This window comes from Bombus huntii, chromosome 7, assembly GCF_024542735.1.
Source record: "Bombus huntii isolate Logan2020A chromosome 7, iyBomHunt1.1, whole genome shotgun sequence".
Taxonomy (NCBI): domain Eukaryota; kingdom Metazoa; phylum Arthropoda; class Insecta; order Hymenoptera; family Apidae; genus Bombus; species Bombus huntii.
In genome coordinates this window covers 8,693,561-8,715,320 of record NC_066244.1, presented here as the reverse complement: position 1 = coordinate 8,715,320, position 21,760 = coordinate 8,693,561, and the positions used below count along the sequence as shown (strand labels likewise).

At 40.4% G+C, this 21,760-nt stretch overlaps 2 protein-coding genes and 1 non-coding gene across 8 annotated transcripts in view; 2 read left to right on the top strand and 1 right to left on the bottom strand.

Moving 5' to 3' along the window:
* Nucleotides 1–21,760, top strand: part of LOC126867603 (sestrin-1) — a 152,853-nt gene that overhangs the window by 25,256 nt on the left and 105,837 nt on the right. For all 5 annotated transcript variants that reach the window (XM_050622286.1, XM_050622281.1, XM_050622285.1 and 2 more), the window contains one exon: nucleotides 283–348. In XM_050622286.1, the coding sequence (XP_050478243.1) occupies nucleotides 283–348 (66 nt within the window). The remainder of the gene's footprint in view (nucleotides 1–282; nucleotides 349–21,760) is intronic.
* Nucleotides 132–204, bottom strand: Trnak-cuu (transfer RNA lysine (anticodon CUU)). The gene has a single exon. It is a non-coding gene; the product is annotated as a tRNA-Lys (tRNA).
* On the top strand, nucleotides 7,654–19,990 carry LOC126867620 (uncharacterized). 2 transcript variants are annotated; one of them, XM_050622316.1, is made up of 3 exons: nucleotides 7,654–7,900; nucleotides 7,977–8,022; nucleotides 16,940–19,990. In XM_050622316.1, exon 3 carries the CDS (start codon nucleotides 17,141–17,143, stop codon nucleotides 17,405–17,407), a length of 267 nt encoding a protein of 88 aa, XP_050478273.1. In that variant the 5' UTR covers nucleotides 7,654–7,900; nucleotides 7,977–8,022; nucleotides 16,940–17,140; the 3' UTR covers nucleotides 17,408–19,990. The 2 variants fall into 2 exon arrangements, with proteins under 2 accessions (XP_050478273.1, XP_050478272.1); XM_050622315.1 differs by lacking the exon at nucleotides 7,977–8,022.

Sequence of the window (21,760 nt, the reverse complement as noted above, 5' to 3'; positions counted from 1 at the left end):
GATGTACGATAATTTATTTTTTTTTTTTTCTAAGAATATATTGTTTAATATATTTTCTATAAAATGCAATCAAGCGTATCGTGGTTAAATATCTTATTATTTTTTGAATGCGAAAACAGAAAAAAAACTTTCGCCCAACGTGGGGCTCGAACCCACGACCCTGAGATTAAGAGTCTCATGCTCTACCGACTGAGCTAGCCGGGCATTCGAGAAACACTTTTGATTTACAGCAAGCTTAGGCGTTTTTGATGAAATTTCAAATAATTGAAATATTTATTGCAGGATAGAGGACTTCCAGTACCGGTGCCGGCTTTCGATGGACCTAGTGCCTTCGTCCCTACGTCCGAGGTAAGTACTTTTATAAAATGTTCTTTGCATCCTTTCGTCCTTTCGATATTTTGTTTACTATTTTTATTTTCATAACATTGCAACGAAATTGATCGATCAACGATGGTATCAGATGTATGAAATGTTCGAAGGTTCGAACTTATGAATTATGCAACAGGTTCGTTGCGAATTTAAAAAACGATTGATACGTAGCTATGCGGTTTTTTAATGAAATTTATATATGAAATATTAGGGCAAGAAAAACAAAACCATTATAGTCAGTTTAATCTGGGACATCGAATTGGCGCTCGTAGCGCCGATAAGTTTTGCCTTATGATTGGTAGTTGTCGGTAAAAACGAGTCTCACGATTGGTCGAGAGGAAGACGATGCCACGGGCTGGTTCACGTTTACTTGTCCCCTGGTAACCTTCAATTTAGTCTAATTAAGAGCAATTAGGTACTTAGTCTCGGTGCTTAAATTGCAATTCTCTGCAACATGTCAGTTAAAGGAACCTTCTTTATCAACCAATCCATAAGTGTTTAATTCAATTAATTTTATGAAAATAACACGGAATTATTGACATTTATATCAAGATCTTTACATTAACGTAGTTATCAAATTTCCCTATTTTTTACATTGGTAACTAAATGTACGTCGATAATCTATTTAACTTCGCGTTTCCATAATACGAATTCATTTTATTGTTCGAACATATTTTGCATGTTGACCAATGTATTAACGATTGTTTAAACTACTTGTTTAAAGGCTGTACGAACTGTTTCCTGCGGTAACCGATAGATGGCGTTATGCGCGGGTGTTCGTTGCGTACAAATTGTCGAACCAATTAAATTCATTTAGCGGGATAAATTACAAAATTGAATATGCTTCAAACGATCCCGGTTATGTTTTCAAATATTTTTATTCTTATCTATCTGAAAGTGGATCTGAATTAATCCTCTTATATGCGTATTGCTAAAATCACCGTGTACATAACTAATGCGTGATTAGATAATAGAAAGAATAATGTTTTCGGTATGTAATTCTGATAAGAACGATTTGTTTGAATAATAGAAATATGCGCGTCAATTTGCAAAGGGGGAATACACGAATGGAAGCGTAGCATTGCAGGTGTTTCCAATGACGAATCTTACGACCTATACATCTGATAAATCATGTTTATCATAACGTATCAAATAATTTTGCGCCTGGATGAAATATTATGACATGTTATTATGTTGTACGTTGTTGTTATTATACAATTCATTTTCGCCAATTGCATCGAATGTACGTTCTTCGATGTCGTGTCACGATTCAAATCCCTTTCTTACGGTATTTCGCATGAAAGTGAATTTTTACTTCGCGTCATTTAATATTTTTGTTAAATATGTTTTGTGCGTTTGTCACCGAAGAGAAATAAAAGATATAAAGCAGGTAAGTGTAAAATAAAGTATCTTACAATCTTTACGAATACCATAAGTTCCAACTTAATGTTAATGTTATTTTCCATCTTTTTTATCTTTCGATATTCGAAAATGTAAATTTCCGGCATTACAAAGTTCTCTGTTTTTTTATCGTTTTCAAATATGCTAATATACAAATGCATCACTACGTTTTTACATACTGTATTATGCATATGTATAGGCATGATATTTGCAACTTTGAAATCATTAATGTTTTACGTAAATCTGCCCCTAGGTTACGTGTACAAACCTCTTCCGATACTCGCGTGGTAACGCAGCTCTCATTATTCAGCGCGTTGAAACGAATATATAAGCCGTATCCTGCAGACATTGGCTCAAATCGAAAAGTCAGACGTTTCTTTCCATTTGCTTTGCTTTTCATCGCTATATTCGCACTTACTGCAATTACAGCCATAAAACGTTAATCCTTACTTTATGATTTCTTTTATGGCTACATTCATCAAACATAACAGTCGCTCTTCAAACATTTTGATTACATACCGTATAAGATTCATTCACACCAATATCGTACATAATTTGAAATTAATCGCAATATTCGACTCGAATATGGTCCTCGTTCGTACCGGATCTTCTACACTTTGTCACCTGGTTGATTCGATATCGTAAGACAAGCGGTAAAAGGTGAGACACGCGGCTTTACACGTTTCTTCTCGCGTGGTAATCGATAACGCGCCTTCCGGTTCGCACGACTCCACAGCTTCGTTCACCGATCGAGTTCCTCGGATCGAAAAATTCTGGAGGAAAAGCGTGCACACGAATTCCGGATCGCTCCCTCGGAGTTAGCCAATCTCACGTGCTTGTGCAGCGGAATTCAGCTAGTGGTGCATCGAGCCAAGTTCAAACCGCCCTGAATTTCTAACATGGTATGCGATTTCTGCGGTATCTTGGAGAGATGCCCAAAGTTTGGTAAGAGAAAGAGGCAACGAACGGGTGTCGGAAGGTAGGATAGAGAGGAAAGGAGCGATGGGGGCTCAGAGGAATCCTGGTCAGGTCGTTGCAAGTCGTAACTCGGTCCAGCAACCGCAAGTGGCTGCAAGTGTCTCGTATACAAGCTCCATTAAGGATCTAATTGAATCCCTTTCTTGCCGTTTTATTTTTCGGCCTTCTCTCCGCTCATTCTGCTATCTGCTCGCTGGAATTCACCATTCTGAACGGTATTCCTATTGAAAACCGATGTTTGCGCTCCCGTCCACCCTCTTTTCTGTACCGGAAATCGTATTACGATCAAGCGAAACTAAAATCTTCGAATTTGTGTAATCGCATTAACACCGCTTTTTTACTCGACATCTGGGGTCGCGTATAAACGATCGGGGTCACTGACTTCTTCGTATACGTCTTTCAATTGTCTGACCACTATTCATCGTTGACGATCTGATGTATGTCTATTGTAAATGATGCGTGTTACAGCTATCATATGTTACGTATACACCGCTGTGCAAAAATCTTAGAACTTATAACTCTATTAAATGAAAATTTGATTGCTTGAATCAGTGTCGCGTGATTACAAATAATTGATATTTAGAGAGATATTTTAAGTTACTAGTCGAGTAGCAATAGTATATTTGGAAATGTTAGCGAGAATTGTTTGATATATCCTGTTCGTATATTTGGCGCTATTCTTTATTCATTTCGCAAAACTGATTCCCGTTTCTCGTCTCCGTTTCTCTACATAACCTTATACATATTCTACGACATTTATTATTAAATCAGAGCTCTATTTATTGCAGTATCTTCAAAAATTTACGAGCCAAGAGAAACCATAAATAAGCAATACTATAAGGGAAGTATGTCCTAAAAGCATGTTTAGTTGATCTAAGCATTTGCAAAGTACTTCGCTTACATATTCATTTATACGTTTCAAAGAAACGGTGGAGATTGTGATATTTAGTTGATTTACTCTGATTACTCGGAATTTTCCTTCCTCTTTTTTACATTTTTACACATTGCCACGCCGACGCGTTGGCCATTTATTCTCTTAGCTTTATTAAAAACGAACTTCAATAATTAAAGATGCACTCTTACGTCACTCGAGTTACTGTAGTGCGAGAGATCGTTCAGGCCAACTTCTACTCGATTGCTTCGAATTGCAACTTAATGCGATCGAGTTTCTTTAAAGCGTACGGATAGTTCGGAGAGACTCAGCATAAGCGCGTAGATTTGTAGAGGAAATGCACATGTACTAAAAAAAAAAAAAAAAAAAAAATGTATAGAACGATAGAAACGATGTTTAATGTTAGGCAAATTGCTGGGGGGTGGGCATAGAAATTTCTTGATTTGGGAAAGAAGTAATTGATGAGTGCGTGTTTCAAAGAGTTTCACATCAAGTAGCAACAGGCTCTAAGATGGCCACGCGCAACGTTAGTGTCCGACTAACTATCGCGCTGAGTTTAAAGAAAGGAATAGAAGTACGCTAATTGGAAAAAATTCCACGTCGTTGGGTTGTTCTTGGTTATAGAGAATAGTTATTTCCTTAAACTATTATAGTGATTTATTTATTTGATAAATTTATTTATAATGATATAATAGAGCTATTTCTTAACGTATTAATGTAATACAACTGAAACAACTAAATTGGTACAACTAGTCAACTTTTGAATGACAACTCACAACTCACAACTCATGGTCTACTCCAACTAACTTCAACTGATGACTAACGACTAACTGACTTTCTTCATCAAAATGTCCTTTTATACCAATTTTAATACTTCTACTACGCACATGTGTTTCACAGCTGTTGATGAGCCAAGATGATCACGCGCACCTTTTTCAATTATCTATTGTCTTAAAGGGCCACGAGCATATTGCTTGACCATATGGCCCATTAGGATTTCTCATCTTTCCCGACCCGTCAGCATTTCCACTTTCCCCTGCACTGTAGTTCATCGGGATTTTTCTAAATAATACTTGCACGATACTACGCTATTCTTAAATGACTCGATGACTTTATAATCGCATCGTTGAGCTGCAACATGAGTGCGTTAGTGCGTATGATGTAGATCATTAAGAAAAAGGCCATTGTGAAAGTTCAATTGTGAAGCGAACGGGCGGACGATCGTAAAATATAGATCCGACGCGAGAGAAAGCCATAAAACGGTGGATAGGGATAGAAATAGCGAAATTTCTCATGTAAATCCTCTGCCACCCACGTAGTCCACGCTCGGTTTGTAAGCCTTCGCGTAAATAACCAGCTGCTGCCTCTGAAATACCTATGGGAATATTATTCCAGAAATATTTTCAGAGACGAATTGAAAATGGGTGCGATATTTGATCCAATCTGTCTTTTCGACAGAACGTTCCGAATTTTGTTCGATTTCCAGTTTGTAACTGCTTGCGCGTTTAATGTTTATTGTTCGCTGTCGTTGGGCTCGTGTCAAACTCGCATATAAATTCTGACATAATAAACGTGCCACCAATTTTCACGTATTTTATGGTGTACTCCATGTCACTTCGTTTTGTTCAACAGTATCAAGTTATTTATCGAACGTATTCTCGCCAGATAAAACATTCGTTATATTTCCCCTTTTCCTCTGTTTATATTTTTCGTCGACGTGGATACAAATTTTCCCAAATATTGCTCATTGTACTATAATTGTTACGCCGATAATTCGATACTAGAGTCGATATCGCCAGTGGCAACAAACGACCGCGATATCGACGTTGTTCCGTGATAAGGAATTTTTCATTTAGTTACCACACGTTCCACTCTGGATATCGATATAACCTCGAGTTAGGTTATCTTCACGACTTATTACATAATACCGCGTAACGAGCATAAAGATATTACACTAGGAAGTTGTCCAATCTATAAACACGCGGCATAAACATACGTACACTGTGTAAGAATTAGATTAAGACAGAGGTGGATTAAACGAACGAATGCGGTAGCTTAAATAAGAAAAAGGGGATAGAGGCGAGGTGAAAATAGGTGGAAGGGTCAGGGAGAGAAATTGGAAGATCTCTTATCCTTGGGAAGGGTCGAGGAAAAACTGGTAATCAGTGGTCGCAACGAATCGTTTTATCTACGTATGCTTCCTCGACAAGTTGTCATAAATAAAATTCATATTTTTGCTTAGGTCATTCGATGTCCTTGGTGAACTTAGATTTATGTCAATTATTTCTGACGAATTAGTTTTTTCATTTCTCCCATCATTTTCTATTCGTTGCTTTTATCGTACTCGGTCTCTCGCTGTTACCAGTTTCGTGCGCAGAGTGAGCTAATTCCACGAGGATTGTATCTTCGATTTTCTTTGACATTATCGTCGCAGAGCTTCTCGGTAGCTTGCGTTTCATAGCCATTGGTCGTTATGGCTGACACGCCTTCCACTGCACACGCATTAGTTCCTCCTAATCTATAACAAGATGCCTAGGTTGGTCTTACTGGGTATCAGCTTGACATACTCGCAGCTAATTACGATCTGCGGTCACGGTAAGGGCTATTTCCACCTCAGCTTAGACTGCACCTTCGTAGGTCTTTACCTACCAACGAATTATCATTTGTGATATATGACGAACCACTGTTCAATCAGTTAAACGCGAAAGAAAGTTTTATCGATTATATCCGGCCAAGTTTTATTTTTCCATCGAATAAAATAATCTGCGTATGTGTAGTTTAAATATTTTATACTCTGAACGCTTCTCTATCCGTTCTTAAACGATCGATAGAGATTATGATGGATATAGAATGATATGTCGTGGTTTCTCTGATTGTCGTGAAAACACGAGAATTTAGGTTACCGGAAATCAGGTTCACACGATTGCTAAGGTTCTGCGCGGCACGCGAGTGGTTTCTCGAGTTCGCAAATCCACGGCTTACAGTATGAAGAAACTTCCCGCTGTATCGTTCATCTGGTCTACGCTTAAGACTCCCCGGATGTGTGTTGGTTGTTTGCAGAAGGCAGCTTATCTTCAAACAAGAGAAATAGAAGAAAGAGAGATAACTAGGAAGTGTGATATTTGCTCCATTCAGAAAACTCGAAATCGATAATATGACCATAATACGTCAGACACCTTGTTTCATTCAGTAGATCACGAATGTGGTTAATTGTTTATCTAACGATACGATGGATGTAAAACGATATGGTTGACTTTCAAATTTGAAGTATCGTTTTGAAAGAGACAGAAACCATTTCATTCAAATATAGAACAATAAAACACCTTTATAATTGTCGTCGTGTTTCTTTTGTGAAACTCATACGACGCAAGGCTTCGTGTTGCTTACGATTCCTCGATATTCCTCAACGTAGAAATTTAAACACGTACTATTCTCAGATCTGCTTTATTTTATGTACATTTTTTTATATAAAACTAGATAAGATAAGATTAGTCATTTCGATGGCCAATTCGTGTCCATGAAACACATCGCGAAGAATATAACCACATCGTAAAACAAATTTATCGCGCAACTTAGTACTTTGCCCCAATACTACAAAACGTAGCCATCGTATTAAATTTTCAACACACCTGCCGCAAGTGACTTTCGATTTACGCAATACAAAATCGCGATTGCCTGGACCAAGGCATCGATCATGGTTAACCTGGTCTACTGTTGGAAACTAGCTTTCTTCGATACCGTTATCGTAGCCTGCGTCCCATCGAGAAACACCGTCAGCTGTCGTGAAATTCGCCGATGGTTCGATTAGCGAGAGGCCGTAGAGGCAAAACCGGCCACCCGTTTCGTACACGTCGCCGTACTCGTGGACCAATCGAGCTTCGCCTCGAGGAGAAACGACGAATCACGAGGATCGTATAGGCGGCGGGGATAGCAAACGTTGTAGGGTCCCCGGTTCTCGCGTCTGTTGCGCGTTCACTAGCTTCCTCCCCTTGCTGGCTCCCGTCGCGACATCGCTCTTCGCGGGTGTTCATTCGCGTGTCAGACGTGCTTGAGGTAGGACGCGCGTCTCTACGTTCCACCTCGTGTAATCTTCTCTCTCTTTCCCTCTCTGTCGAGGTTGAAGAAGGCCAACGTGTCTGTTCCACGTGCGCGACGCATCGACACGACGCGCCTTCGCTTCTTCAGCCCGTTTCCGCATTAGCGAAGACTCACGTGTGACGATCGCGTCTATCTCGTTCATTTTGCTGCCTTGCATCACAGGTACGTGTCAACAGGAACGTGTATGAAACATACGTGCTTTTTTTTAACCTCTTCAGGGATTCGTTTACGTTCGCAGGATTTGTTTCTCTTCGGTCCGCGAGGATAGTTGAAGTGGGAATGATGTAAGTGACAAGTAGAGATGTTCAGGTAAACAGAGGGACGTTGGCACGAAGTTGACGCTTACGGTTTTCCTTCGATATTTCTAAAGATTTAGATAAATTGTTTTTTACATTTACATTTCCAGCATTTAACGGTATATTCGGCACGAAATTATTCACCACTCATATCGTTTACTGTTTAAATTCTTCGGTAACGAAAGATTTAATAAATATGCAAAATACCTTCAACAAACCTTAAAAGCTCAATGATCGTCGTACATTTGTTCGAGATCACTGAAATATAATTATCTGTTTCGTTCTTGAAGAGGTTAATCAAACAGACAATGTTTTGTATAGTTTTGTTGCCGTGATCGATATTCGTGTGACGTTTGCGTCACAGTTGGGAAATTTGTATGCTCTGTTCTTTCGTGATACCACATTTAGCTTGGAATGCGTAGGTTTGAATAGTACGCAATGGCGCATTGTTTTTACGGGTCAAACGTGAGACCTTGTAGATTCGCGCGTGCCATCAGCCACGAGTCGGCGTGACTTCCGCAATGTAGTAAATTCGAAACGATGTGTACGCGTGTGCCATAGCATGACAGTCGCTATTTGTCATCGCGGCAATGATCGGGTTAATCGTGTGACATATTCTTCATCGTTATTATTCGATCGTTATTATTAATTCTCTCTCTGTTCGTTAGATGTTCGCTACTCGAATAATCGCTTCGAGTAACGTCCAGTTGGACTTTTACCTTTTCGTTCGACGTTGAGAATGGCTCTAGTTGTTTACTTCCTCTTGGCGACGATATCGCGTCGCGCATGCCGTAAAAGTCGTCTGGGTAGTCGTTCCATAAATTTGCGATGCTAATATCGTATACTAAGAGTGTATTGTATAAGTCGCACGCAAGCGTGAATCTCGTTGCGACAATGTTTTCCCACGGAAGCGTATCCGGTCTTTATGCCCCAAGTTCTGGCGAATTTACACTAGGATCTGATCCCTCGGCTACGAACACACCATCCGGACAATCGAGCGAATTCCACGATTCCACGCAAAATGTCTGCTGCAAATTTTCCGATAATGGGACCGCCTGAATGAGAAAAACGTTCTGCTCGCGCGGTATTACAAAGCGTGCAAGCGTATCTGACTGTGAACCATTCGGGGTAAGACGTAGAACTCATTACGAGTTTGGTCGATCGTATATTCAGTCCTCTCTCTGTTCGTATTCCTGTGAATTATCGTTAGCATGCGTCATATCGCCATGAAGATTCGACGAAAGAAAGCTATCGTTCAGATATGACCAACGTTTTGTTTGCATTATACAGGAACATTTCGAATTCTCAAGGATTTGTCAATAATAAAATTGGTTAGTTTATGAGCATGGAATTATCGAAGCGTAGAATTTTTACATTCGTTTTACGCGGCCGTAAATTATTCGCAAAAGCAGTTTCGTGTGTCACGTTAGCAATGGTGGACGAAAACAGTGGCGAGGATGAACGTGAATTGATAACACGTGACGAATTTACCAGCGAGCGTAAGCAAGGTGATTCGTGCCAAATTACTAATGCCACTGCCATGATACCTGTAATAGGATTATTTGCCGTTGTGGTTCAAGGCTTTCAGATTTATCCCGTCAAAGTGACGAGCCAACGTAAAATATCTTATGTATGCGAATTATGACACGAAGCTGAAATATTTCTCCTCAATTCGAATTTCGCGTATGAATTGAAAGTTGCTCGGTTTCGTTCAAAGTTACTCTATCAGCGCGTACTTCAACGATATCGATATTATTTATCGCGAGACAGTACTTCATTTTGAGACATTTATTTCTATAATATTTCATTCGTTATCGTCCCGTAATGCAATTCCGCTCAACGTTTGCTCATTTTTTCTGACAACGTAATCGTGCGTTTATTGTGCAAAGAAAAGGGTCGCGATGATTTCTTTCGATCTCGTCAATTCGACGCGTCAATTTTTCTCGCCTTTCTCTCTCCTTTTCTCTCTGCATCTTGGCGAAATTCTCGAATGCGAAGTTTCGCATTGTTGGCCCTGTCAGACTCGAGCCGTGTGCATTTAAATGCGCGTAAATACGTTTTATGCACTCGTTTACTAGGAAAATTGTGTCGCCATCGCTGAAACGTCCGGTGTAGACGTTCGCTGGCGGAACGAACAAAAGACCTCGGGGCGTTCGTTTCAAAGCTTTTGCGAGAGCGGTACACAATCCGCGCGCGTCCCTGGAAAGCCCGCTAGATTCGAATTCCATACGTACCCATTCGACGAATATTCGTCAGCGATAAAAAGGAAAAGCCAAAGTTCGTACTAAAGCGCGTAATCTGAAAGCCCGCTACCACGGCAAAGCTGTATTGTATACTTTTATGAAATGTTCGCGTGATACGCTGATGTAAATTCAGTTTCTTTCTCTATTCTTCCAGTCTTTTTTTTTTTTATAGCCGTAAATGGTCATTCTCAGGTCGTCCTTAAATGACATTTTAAAATAATGTCAAGCTTAAAAACCTCTCGAGCAGCTTGCAGAAAGGAAACTTTAGGTGCATACGGGTCTGGCGGTTTCACGTTTCTTTTACGACGCGCGCACTGATATGCAAATGATGTGCAAATTTCCTCGTTCTAAAACATGCTAAAAAGTCCCATCGCACCCGAGCAATTTGCTCACGTCGCTCTTCACAACTTAAATAATACCGTCTTCCCAAGCTCGTCGAGACGATTTTAAAATGAAATCTTCGCCGATTTCGCCATCGGAACAATCCAATTAATTAGCATCCATCTTCCGGTCTCATCTTTCGTGTATCTCGATTCGACGTATTCTCGAAGAACTCGAGCGTATAACTGAAATGGAATAACTGACTCGGAAGATTCGACGGATACGACGAGTTAGGAAGGTTACGACGTGGAACTAACATAAGCAAACGGTGTCATCTCTTTCGTAATTCGCTAAACTGCAACGTTTTACCTGAATGTTTTCGCGCGAATATTCAAGTGGAAATGTTTGCCGTGACTCGGACACGACTGAATATCGTTGCCTTCTTATTAGGCCGTCTTTAAAGCCGAATCAGCTTCGTTGCATCTCCCTGCTACGAATCTCCAATGAAATTAACTCGATGCAGCCGGTAACGATTGCCATTCCGTTTCTCCGATCTAATAATGTGCTGATTGTATATTTAAACACAGCGGAAAGCAATTTCTTGCACCTGTCGTGCATTCATTCGACGCTCGAAAAGCCGAACAATGTAATTATAAGTTGTTGATCGTGAAAACGCACGTTTTTCTTATAATCGTGTGCTTACTTATAATCGGTCTATTTTCTTTTTTTTTTCTTCTTCTTCTTTTGGTTGCATCGAGTGATACGGTGATAGAAACTCGTTTCAAGAATCTTGTTTCTTTTAACCAGGAAACCATTAGTTGACTGGATAAAAGCTTGCGAAACTACTGTCACTGAACCGCCAATTTGGGTTAACTTGACAGAGAATTGCCATTAAAGACTCGGGGAATTAAGACGCGTCGAATATAGTGGCCGAGTTCTTACAATGGACTTTCCAAACTTTTCATTCTCTTGCTTATGTTTCTTTCGTTTGAAAATTAAATTCTTTTTTTTTTCCGTTTCGTTGGTATTATGATTTTTGTGTTCGAAATGCAAGGGATGAGATTCATTTGGGTATTTGTAGACAGTTTAGTTCGGAACTCGGTTTCCTGTTTTAGCCGTGAACTAGTTCAACGATCATCGTGGTGAAATCGTTGGAAGCTCCGGGTATTAGCTCAATTTGGAAAACACTTTACCGATTTTATATTTTTACGACGATTTCTCGAGCAAATTGAAAGTAGCTATAAATTTTTAGGAAATCGTTGCGTGCTCCAAACAAAAATAAGGCATCCATTTTAGCGATGAAAAAGAAAACTACGACCTAGAAAAAAAGAACGCGCGACTCTCGCTTATACTTTCTAGAATGTTCTCTTTCGCGCAACACATTTTTATCGCAATATTCTCTAACGAGAGAGCGGCGGAACCGTTTGCAAAGTGTTTAATCCGAAATTACCACAATTAATGGAACGACACATTTCTCGAGTCGCTCTTTGAAGGAAAAGTAAGTCTCGTATATTTAAGTGGTTCAAACGTTATGTATATGGCTGTAGGATTTAACGTCAGAGTCTACCACTGAAAAAACTCTGATTACATCATTGAAACTTCGTGATTGAATTACAGACGTTTGTGCAGTTCTAAGAAATTTAAATATGAAAAACTGTGCAACATATTCAAAGTTGTAAAACATTCGTTGGAATATTTACGAGGCGAAGTAAATGATTTTTCAATTGTTATTTCAATTAGCGTATGCTCATAAAAATAGAAGTCGCACAAAGATCCGTAATGTAATTATGACATTTCCAAGTTTCCACCGCATATTGTAAGCGGCGTTCATAGAGTCTTAGAGTTTGACTAGTGTCGTAGTACTATGCAAGTTGGCACGACTCGTTCGTTGCCTTAGTTTGCTGTATAAATGAGAAGAACCCGTTGTTCCATTTATTCTCCGACGGATTAAAATACTCTAAAAGGGACAGTCGGCTGTAAAAGTGTCTGACCACCGAACGCCCGCTTCTACTTAATTTCGCTGTACTGATTCTCGATTCGCGTCCCTCGTTTTCGTTATCTCAGTTTTATCAAACATTTGCCGAGATAAGATGAACCACTTGACACGCATATACGTACACAGAGTATAGGTTGTTTTAGTTTAGTCGATTATTTTGTCCATTGATCTTCGTGGATTCAAGCTACGACAGCTTTCATACTAAAATATCTACCATTTGATAAACTGATTACAGGTATTTATGGAAATTTATATTTTTATGAATATAACGCGAGAAATGGAACCTAACTAGAAATTTCTTTCGCTTATTAAATATTACAATATCTACGTTGAATATTTCATATAATTTTGAATGCTTCGTGCATTCTCTATATTCTTGCATCTTTAAATTCCTTAAATAAAATTCATAAATATCCGCACGCTACTTATGAAAAATGTGCATCCATTTTCGTCATTAATTATTCTCTATTCAAATATGTTAATATATATATATATATAACTTTCCGCGTTAAGAGGTTGAAACGCAGCTTCCGAAAAGATGTATCGATGTTACAAAGTACCTTTATGATTCAGCAATTTTCGCGTTATGTGAACTCACAACGATGCATCGAATTATGAATTTTGCGTAGCTGTTAATAACTCTCGTATCGCGGTGGCTCGATTTTAAAACCGATATTCGATAATCTGATCGGATTAAAGCTTGAAATGCACGCGTGCACCGGCAGAGAGGCGTTCCTGTATTGTGTTTTCGAATAATTACCGCTCACGTTTGTAATCAGCCCGCGTGTACTCTCCTTTTTCTCCTTTCTTTCTTTCCTCCATGGAGCTGCGCATCGAGAGCTGGCAAGGTGATGTAACTGGCCGCGTATGCCCACTTGGGTACGGTCAAGCGTGTTGTTGTTCCTGAATCTCATTACATCCTTCAGCGAGCAATGAACAAAAGCAGGCTGAGATAAAGCACCGCGAACTGCATCCCTCCGAGCATTTGCTCTAGCTCGGTCTGGCGATAGTCGCGTGTAATGGAATTTTTTATATCTTTCCCCTATGCTTGTCCGTTTTTCGATTTTTCCACCGATACGATAACGTTTCGTTGCTTTTTGCCAAACCTCATGGGCTTCCGCGATGCAGCTTTATATTTTCGTCGCATCGTTAGAAACGAAGATTACAGAGTAACATGACAAGTCACAATCCCCAGTTTTTACAAGGAAGCATTTTTACAATTTTGTTTCGTTGTCGATCGTTCTCGTATTACTAAATAAGACAATTTTCGATTCGGCCAAAAATTTTGCAAATTTTGCAAAGAGTTATCGACCCGTATTTGTTCAAGATAGGGTAACGATTTATAACGATATGAGCCGACCGATTTACCGAGCAAAGTTCACTGCTACGTCTATTATTAAAGTCGACCGGAATCTGAATCGCCGTCGTAGTTAAGTCAGCAGCCCATTGTGTTTTGTGGCATGTGAACGTTGCGTAGCGTTCTCGACAGAGATTTATTACGAGCGACGTTGATTAGGTATCGCACTAGATTTAATTAAGTGGCTACATTCGTTTAATTTATCGGCAAGAAAAGCAAAAAGAAGACAGAAACACTTTCCTCTTGCCTAGTTTTCTACTTGATAATGCCTTAAACTTCGTCTAATCGGTACTAATAGTCGTCGAAGAAGCGAAACTAGGGCAAAGCTCGGTGCAGAACGTGGCAGAAAGGCCGTACCGATGAAAGTTCTCCGTTTCCGAACTTAATGCCTCTTGACCAGTTTTCACAGCTTATTATTGATGATTCGTTTCTCCTGAGAAACGGCCGACTCGCTCGATCACGTACTCTGAACGGTCTTATTTTTTCGCTGAAAGATTTATTACTTGCTCGAATCTGTCAGACTCTTAAAATTCTTCCTTTCGACCGTCTTATTCATCTTCATGTAGGAATTTCTCAATTGCGTGCTATCTGTCGTTCGATTAGCTTCTTAACGTGTTACGTACTAAATACTTGTTTCCTCGAGAGATTTGTAATTCTGATTAGTTATTTACTCTACTCATAGTATACGTACACATCGTAATTAGGTGTAATATAGCATTATAAGTTGGAGTAATTAAAATGTTATTTAAATGCTGCGAATCTTGTCACTTTGTGCCGTTCTCCGCGAGAGGAAAAAGCAATTTAGCATCTTTAATCTTCGCGTTACTAGATTTCAATATCTCTCCACAAAGTGTTCGTCGTATTACACAATTGCTTACATTGTAAAAATATTGTAACGATTTGCTCGCGGTTAACTTATTTACGATGGAACGAAATTTCATAATTGGGTTTATATGAAGATTATAAAACCTCGATAAAACGCAAATCTGACTGTTTTTCTCTCGTGATGTTTTCACATAGGGAACTGTATGCCCTAACGTGAATCGAATACTCCTTATCACGCAAACGTTTGTTGTATCGCGTTTACCGAGAACTGTATCGTAAAATTTTATTTTCCCAATTCAGACGGTAAGAGGCTACGGTAAGATAAAACGACGATTGAAAACGTTTGCGAATGTCACGTAAAATTAAGGATAAAAAAGGAGTAGCTGAGCAATAACTTAACTTGACTGTGCTTTTATAGCTTTTCGTAGGCTTTTATTCACGAAAACGATTAGGTGTAATGTTACAATGAAGTAGCGAAGTTAAAATAGTTGTTCAAATCGCGGCCAAACTGTACACGAGACTAGTCTCGTGGTCGAATACTAGCGGTTTTTATACGTCGCGTTTTTAGGTGTTGAGGGGCAAAGGGAAGATCCTGATTGTCCTACGTAATAGGGAAAATGTAATGTTGGGCCATGTGCAAAGGTCAGGTGAAAACCTAACGATTCGCTGTCAGGTAGTATGGAATGGCGTGGATTTGGGTATGGTCGTTACCACATGAACGTCGTCGACGCTAACCTACCGAATTTCTTATTAACAGGTTAACGATATCTTCGAACCGAACGTTGTTTGCGTTGTAATCGTATGGTATCACCTGCAGTGAATCGCGGCTAAAGTTTCGTGGACCAAGCCCGCGAGTTTCGCTTGGTTTAGCAGTCAACTTGGCTCGGTGTTCGCTGAAGCTATGGTGGAATAGCTGAAGTTGCTTCGATTAATTCTCGTTTCTGGCCGCGCGGGAAGTTGATGGAGCGCCCACGGCATCAGTGTCTGCGTATTAAATGCTCATAAATCCGAAGCACCTGCTAGCTAAATCTCCAGTCGCGAGTTGAATTTCGTAGCTTCGTTTCCCGCTTAATGGCCGCATTAAGCCTGGCGAAAGCTGGCGTATTGTGTTTTCCTATTTTCCACGTGTAACGAGAGCTTAACATTTTCAATGAATTTCTACCGAACAAGTTTTAAATTCTCGTTGTAATTAATATCGTAGTATCGCGGACGAAAGGCCTAAGAGATATCGGACGAACCATAAACAATGTCGCGAGAAAGCTTAATCGTCGACAGGCTCAACGATGTATCGTCGGTCCTTCGATCGAATAGTTACACGGAAAAGGCCTGTCTGACCTTGGCTACGAGCGGTTGCGAAACACGTGCGTGGTGGGACTAAGACAAAAGACAAAGGGATGCTAAGGGACAAGGACGAGTTAACAAGCAGTGCTAGTTGAGAAGTCAGAGAGTGCGAATTGCGTTGTCGAGAGAGCGCGGTCCGCGTGTGCGAGAGCGTTGGAACCGAGGTGACGAGAATTGCAAATTAACTATTTAGTTGTCTTAATTATAGTACGTTGTTGTATTTAGTTCGCGTTAAACAACCATCGTTTCCTGTCTAACCAACGCCCGTTTAATCTAAATGAAATAAACTAATTGTAGTAAGATCCTACAATATTTCGTTACATATTGTCAGGAACGAAGAGATAATACAATTTAGTACATAATTCTTCGAGAATCGTATTTTTGTTTACCAATCCTAGGTCCGTTTTCATGGACCGTCGTCTGCTGATCAAGTTTGCAGTTCACTAGCACGCGAATAAAAATAACCGGAACTCGGTTTCTATACGGTGTACCTTCTATACTTCTTTTTCTCGTATTTTCATTCCGTTCGGAAGCAATTAGCGTCGGTCAACATATTCTTATTCAGTGAATAGATATAATGCTTAAAAAGCATTTAAGAAGATATTGTATCGTCGTCGATAAGCTGATAAGTGTCGCATGTTTTGCGGTGAATCACTGCCTCGAGTCAGTCAGATTAGATTATTTGTATCTTCTATAAAAATTAGAACGGTGGAAGATAAGATTAAGCAACGTCTCATCTATCAACTCGACTATTGTCCGCGTAATTGACGTCCAAACAATCTACACCAGTGTCCTCTTGATTAACTCTGTATTGTCTTGCAGGTAGCGGAATACCGGTGGTCTCAGCCTTGAGAACGTCCAAACACGCAACCTGACTCTACGAATAAGACACCGGTGAACAAGCAGCGACTTTTTCGAAAGAAACCGGATGCTCCAGTTCGCCTGGAAAACGTCGAAACGACAGCGAACGAGTAGAAACAAAGAATTCTGTCAAAGCATACGGTGAAGAACGAAGGATCAAACATGATGACTCGTATGCTGCTGCAAGAACCTGGATGGAAGATCGAGCGCAAAGGTTCAGCGTTGTTGCTTCGAAGGGACAGCTCGCATCTGAAGAGCGGTCGAGTCTGTTTCCGGTGCGACGTCGAAGTCCATGAATTCGAGCGTGACGAGGATTACACGATCGAGGCGGAACCGGAGGCAGCTGCCAGTCCGCTGGCAATGTGTGCCAGTTGCTTGGCGGCTCTTTGCGTGACCGTGATTCTACCATGGCTGTTAATCGGTGGTTAAACACGCCTCTACGAACTGACGATTTTGGGGGGGGGGTGGTGTTGGGCGATCGTATAACCTCTGGAAACGGAAGTCGTCCGAGGATTCCTCAAAGATGATGGAACAATTGCTTGACGCGTAGGTCGAACACAGAGAGATCGTTGACTACGAAAGGTCTGTTGGAATCGCTGATAGATGGAAGACGAAGAGGATCAGGTGGATTTCAGCATTCGTTGAAGAGATTCTCATCGAGAGACTCGACATGGAAATGGATAAAGTTCCTAAACGTGGTAGTTTCGTTAAAACGAGAGTTGCCAGTTTATACATTGACGATGTATGTAATTATTTATACGATCGGTATGATTTCCTTGAAACGAAAGAAACACGAAGGAATTTCTGAATCGTGAAATGCCTTTGGCGTTTCTTTCTCCGAAAGAAAAAAGTATTTTTGAACGAGAGCGACTAAACCTCGTCTCTAAAACACTCTACGACTTTATGTTTATTCGTTGATCTTTGTCGTTTGCTTTAAGTTTCCGTTCCGTAACGAGAAACACGACAGAAACGCGGCCTTTAGATGGACTCGCGGTTCAAGTAGATTTTGTGCGAGTCGAGAGAAAGAAAACGGCTCGGTATGGACGTTCTGCATAGATGCGGAAAACGAGATGAAAAAAAAAAAAAAAAACACATCAAAGGGAAAAGGGTGTATCCGAGCGTACGTTAAACCTCCTTACTCGTTTGATGGTATCGACAAATCCTCCATGTAGTCTCTGAAACGAAGGCGATCTTGTGCCAAACGAGAGTAGAATACTCGAGATATTCGTTGAAACCTTTCGTGATTCGCAGTCCGCTTACTTTTGCACACGCAAACACACGTTCTTTTCTCGATACTAGCTGCATCCCGGCCTGAACGCGCGTGCATTCGTGTACACGTGCATCTTCCTTTTCTTCTTCTATCGATGTTCCGTGTAATAATCGAGTCGTTACATCTCATTCGAACGGGAAAATATAATGCACGATACACATCGGCCTTGTTCTCTTCCTTCGATATCGTTTCGAAACAATAATCTTACCGTTGCGTTGAGCGGATTCCGCTTCTATTCCGACGTCCGCGTTCGATTCTCCGCGATCAATTACATATTTTTCGCCGGCACGGTCCGAAGACTTGGTAAAACTTACAAAGTTCTGCACGGTGCCAAGTCAGCAAATGGAAAAGTTGGAGAACGACGAACCGGCGTCGGATTGAGAAATCGAGCGAAGTTTCGAACCCGTCGACTATCGATAACGTTACAGTCCGTTGCCTGCCGAACAAATTTCCAGAAACCAGAGAATCAACGGTACGTCGAATAAATTTCGGCTGGACGTCATATTGGATCCTTGGATCTGGAAAGATTTTTGTTACGATAATAACGCGATTTTAAATGACACGTTGTAAATATTGAAGTATCTATAGATGAATTTGAAATTGTGAATTTGTATTTGCGAGGATCTTTAAGGGGGTATTCTGATCTAGAGGCATGAATTTCGGGCGATTTTTCAAGCTCTGTACAAGCGAAACAAAAGATATTTTTGCTATTCTTCTTTTTAGCATTTGTTTATTGATATTTCGAGATTACGTAAAAAATTCACCGAGAAAAACTCAATATTTAAAAAGTTATGAGCTGGCAAAGTGCTGCCAAAAAAATGGGATGTCGTGGCGTGCATGATATCAACCCTTCTGGTCATCCGAAACAAAAAATGCGAACGGATTCTTAATTAGTATGGATGCCGTTATCGTCTGAACCTTGGAAAAGTCAATACAACATTTTTTCAGAAAATGACGGCCGTTTGGAAAAAATTTCTTATTTTGCACGTTTTTCTGACAATTCCGAACGTTTAAAAAATAGTAATACTAAAGATTTTGAGCTGAGCGTGATCCGGACGATAGAGGAGTATATAAGGAACATCCAGATCAAATTTAAAATAAATCGGTTCATTAGAACTTGAGATATCGTGCACGCCAACTCGAAAAAGGTAGTTTCGAGAAAAAGGCGTTTAAAGTTTTGAGACAAGTTCACTCGGACAACGTCTACCGTCTACTATTCGTTTGTTTCGGTCAGACCGGAGCAGATGCCGCGTCACAAAAATGGCTGTAACGCATAAAATAATTGAAATTTTGAAAAATCCTTTTAAGGGCATATTCTTGAATGTCTAAACTTTGGAAGTATGACAAAAAAAAAAAATGTTTAGACCAGAATACCCCCTTAAATGTTTCGAAGATCGTTGCAACCACTGGTGTTTTCGATTAACTTAAACGAAGACTGTGGCGGTGTTCTCGCGACCAATTTACACGAACCCCGAATCTGCTAATACCCAGATTATCACGCAGAGCGTCTTCGATAAATCATCTGTGCGTACGGGTGCGGAATTTTGAGAGCGAGAAAGAGAGCAAGAGATTTCTAAATATAAACCGATGATTGATCGTACGTGTATAAAAGAGGTGTATTCGGAGAGAACACGAAGATACGAACGTCTGGGATAACGTGTGAGGTTCTATCAAACGATTCCAATCAATCAGTGTAAAATACTATTTGTTTATATTTCTAATAAAAACCTGAACGAGCTGTATGTTGGTGATTCGTGTATATTTCACCTTTGACCTTACTCTTTGCGGATATTAATCATCGTTACTCTCTTTGCATTTGTACATTCTATTTCTACGTCGACGAGCACGCATTTCGTATTTCATATATATATATGTCGGAGATGAAAGAACACCGGAGCCTTTGGAATTTTGGATAACCCCGCAACATTGTAACCTAGAGTCTACTATAGCTGTAATTGAACAATTGTAGTTATTCAACCCGATTGTAATTATTCGAGAATTGTGATAATGAGCTTGGGCTCGAGGCGACAGTCAGTCGCCGAACGTAGCCGCGGTCACGGGATGAACGCTTTGCCTAACAAAGGTATGAAGTAATTCTATAGCTCTCCTTAAAAGAAATATTTGTGGCGACACGCGATAGTAAACATTCCAACGGTTTCTGTCCCGTGGCTCGCCACGTGCAGACCCTATTCTTCGAGTAAGATGATTGCCAGATGTCGATGCGTCTCCGCAGTACATGTTCGGCTAGCCCGAGGGCCCGTTATAAATCTTAAGGTTTAGTTAACTAAAGTCCTTCAAACAGACAAACAGTCTTTGTCCCAACTACGGGAAGATAGGGGAGACATATTTTTCAACGAGCGGCGTCTCCCACTAGCAACTTTCCCTCGAGGGCGGCTAGCATCCTTTTCTAACCACCGATATGGAGATTAACCAATTAGCAGCAACACTTTCTGAACGAAGGCTTTTCTCGACGAATCCGATGATCTCGTATCCTTAGACACACCCCGTTATAGTTTTCCTGTGTGGCATCATCGGGACGGGAAAGGCATTCTCGCTCGCGATCTCATCGATCCAAGAGTAACGCCTTCGCGATCAGTGATTATTCTCAGACTTAGACTTTGTGAGTACGTTCTGTTGTCATCCCGTTGACCGCGGATTCGTTATTGAACCTAGGATCATTGTCATTAGTATCTCGAGCACCTAACTACCGCGGTTACTTGTCCGGTTCTATAATAATCGTATTTGCACTAGTCAATGTCTTCTCTATTGCATAACGACAACGTGTAACCCAAACGAAGATTCGTTTCACGCCCCTAACCCTAATTCTAATGTAAATCCCGACATATATATATATATATATATATATATATATATATATAACACGCATAGTTTTCGGAATGAAAACAGGCAATGCTTCCATCGTTCTTTAATCCCATCACCGATCGATTTCGATTGCTTTGCAATTGTAGCGTAGCCGGAGCCAATTTGCAGGGTGCAAATTCCACGTTTAGATTTTCTTTTCAAGCGAAATAACTTGGATAATGGTTTTAATACGTTGCCGGTGATAACAGCCGCGTTGTCAGGGTAAAGAGCGTCCGTTTGTATCGACGCGATGCCTCCAATATTCGCTTCTTTTCCCACTTGCTGTTCCCTTTTGTTGGAAATTTCTCTTGAAATCGTTTAAAAGATCAAAGAGGCTATAGACGTAGGACACGATAAATGCACACGTTGATAAATCACCGTTAGGACTTTACGCATTACCCCCGCTGGGTTCGTAAGTCGAAAGAAGTGGCTTTGTTTTTAATGGATCGCATTCTATCGATACATGGGTATTTTAATCATTTCCAGGGATATTCCCGCAAAAAGCCAATAAACGTCACTTGGAACGAGGACAAAGTCACCGAAGTGAAAAGGAAAGAGGTGGTGTAAATTTTGTCCAAACCCTGCTTGCTCTTTGACGTCTGACCGTGAAATTCTCGCACCACCTCGTAAACCTCGATGAAATTCGCGAG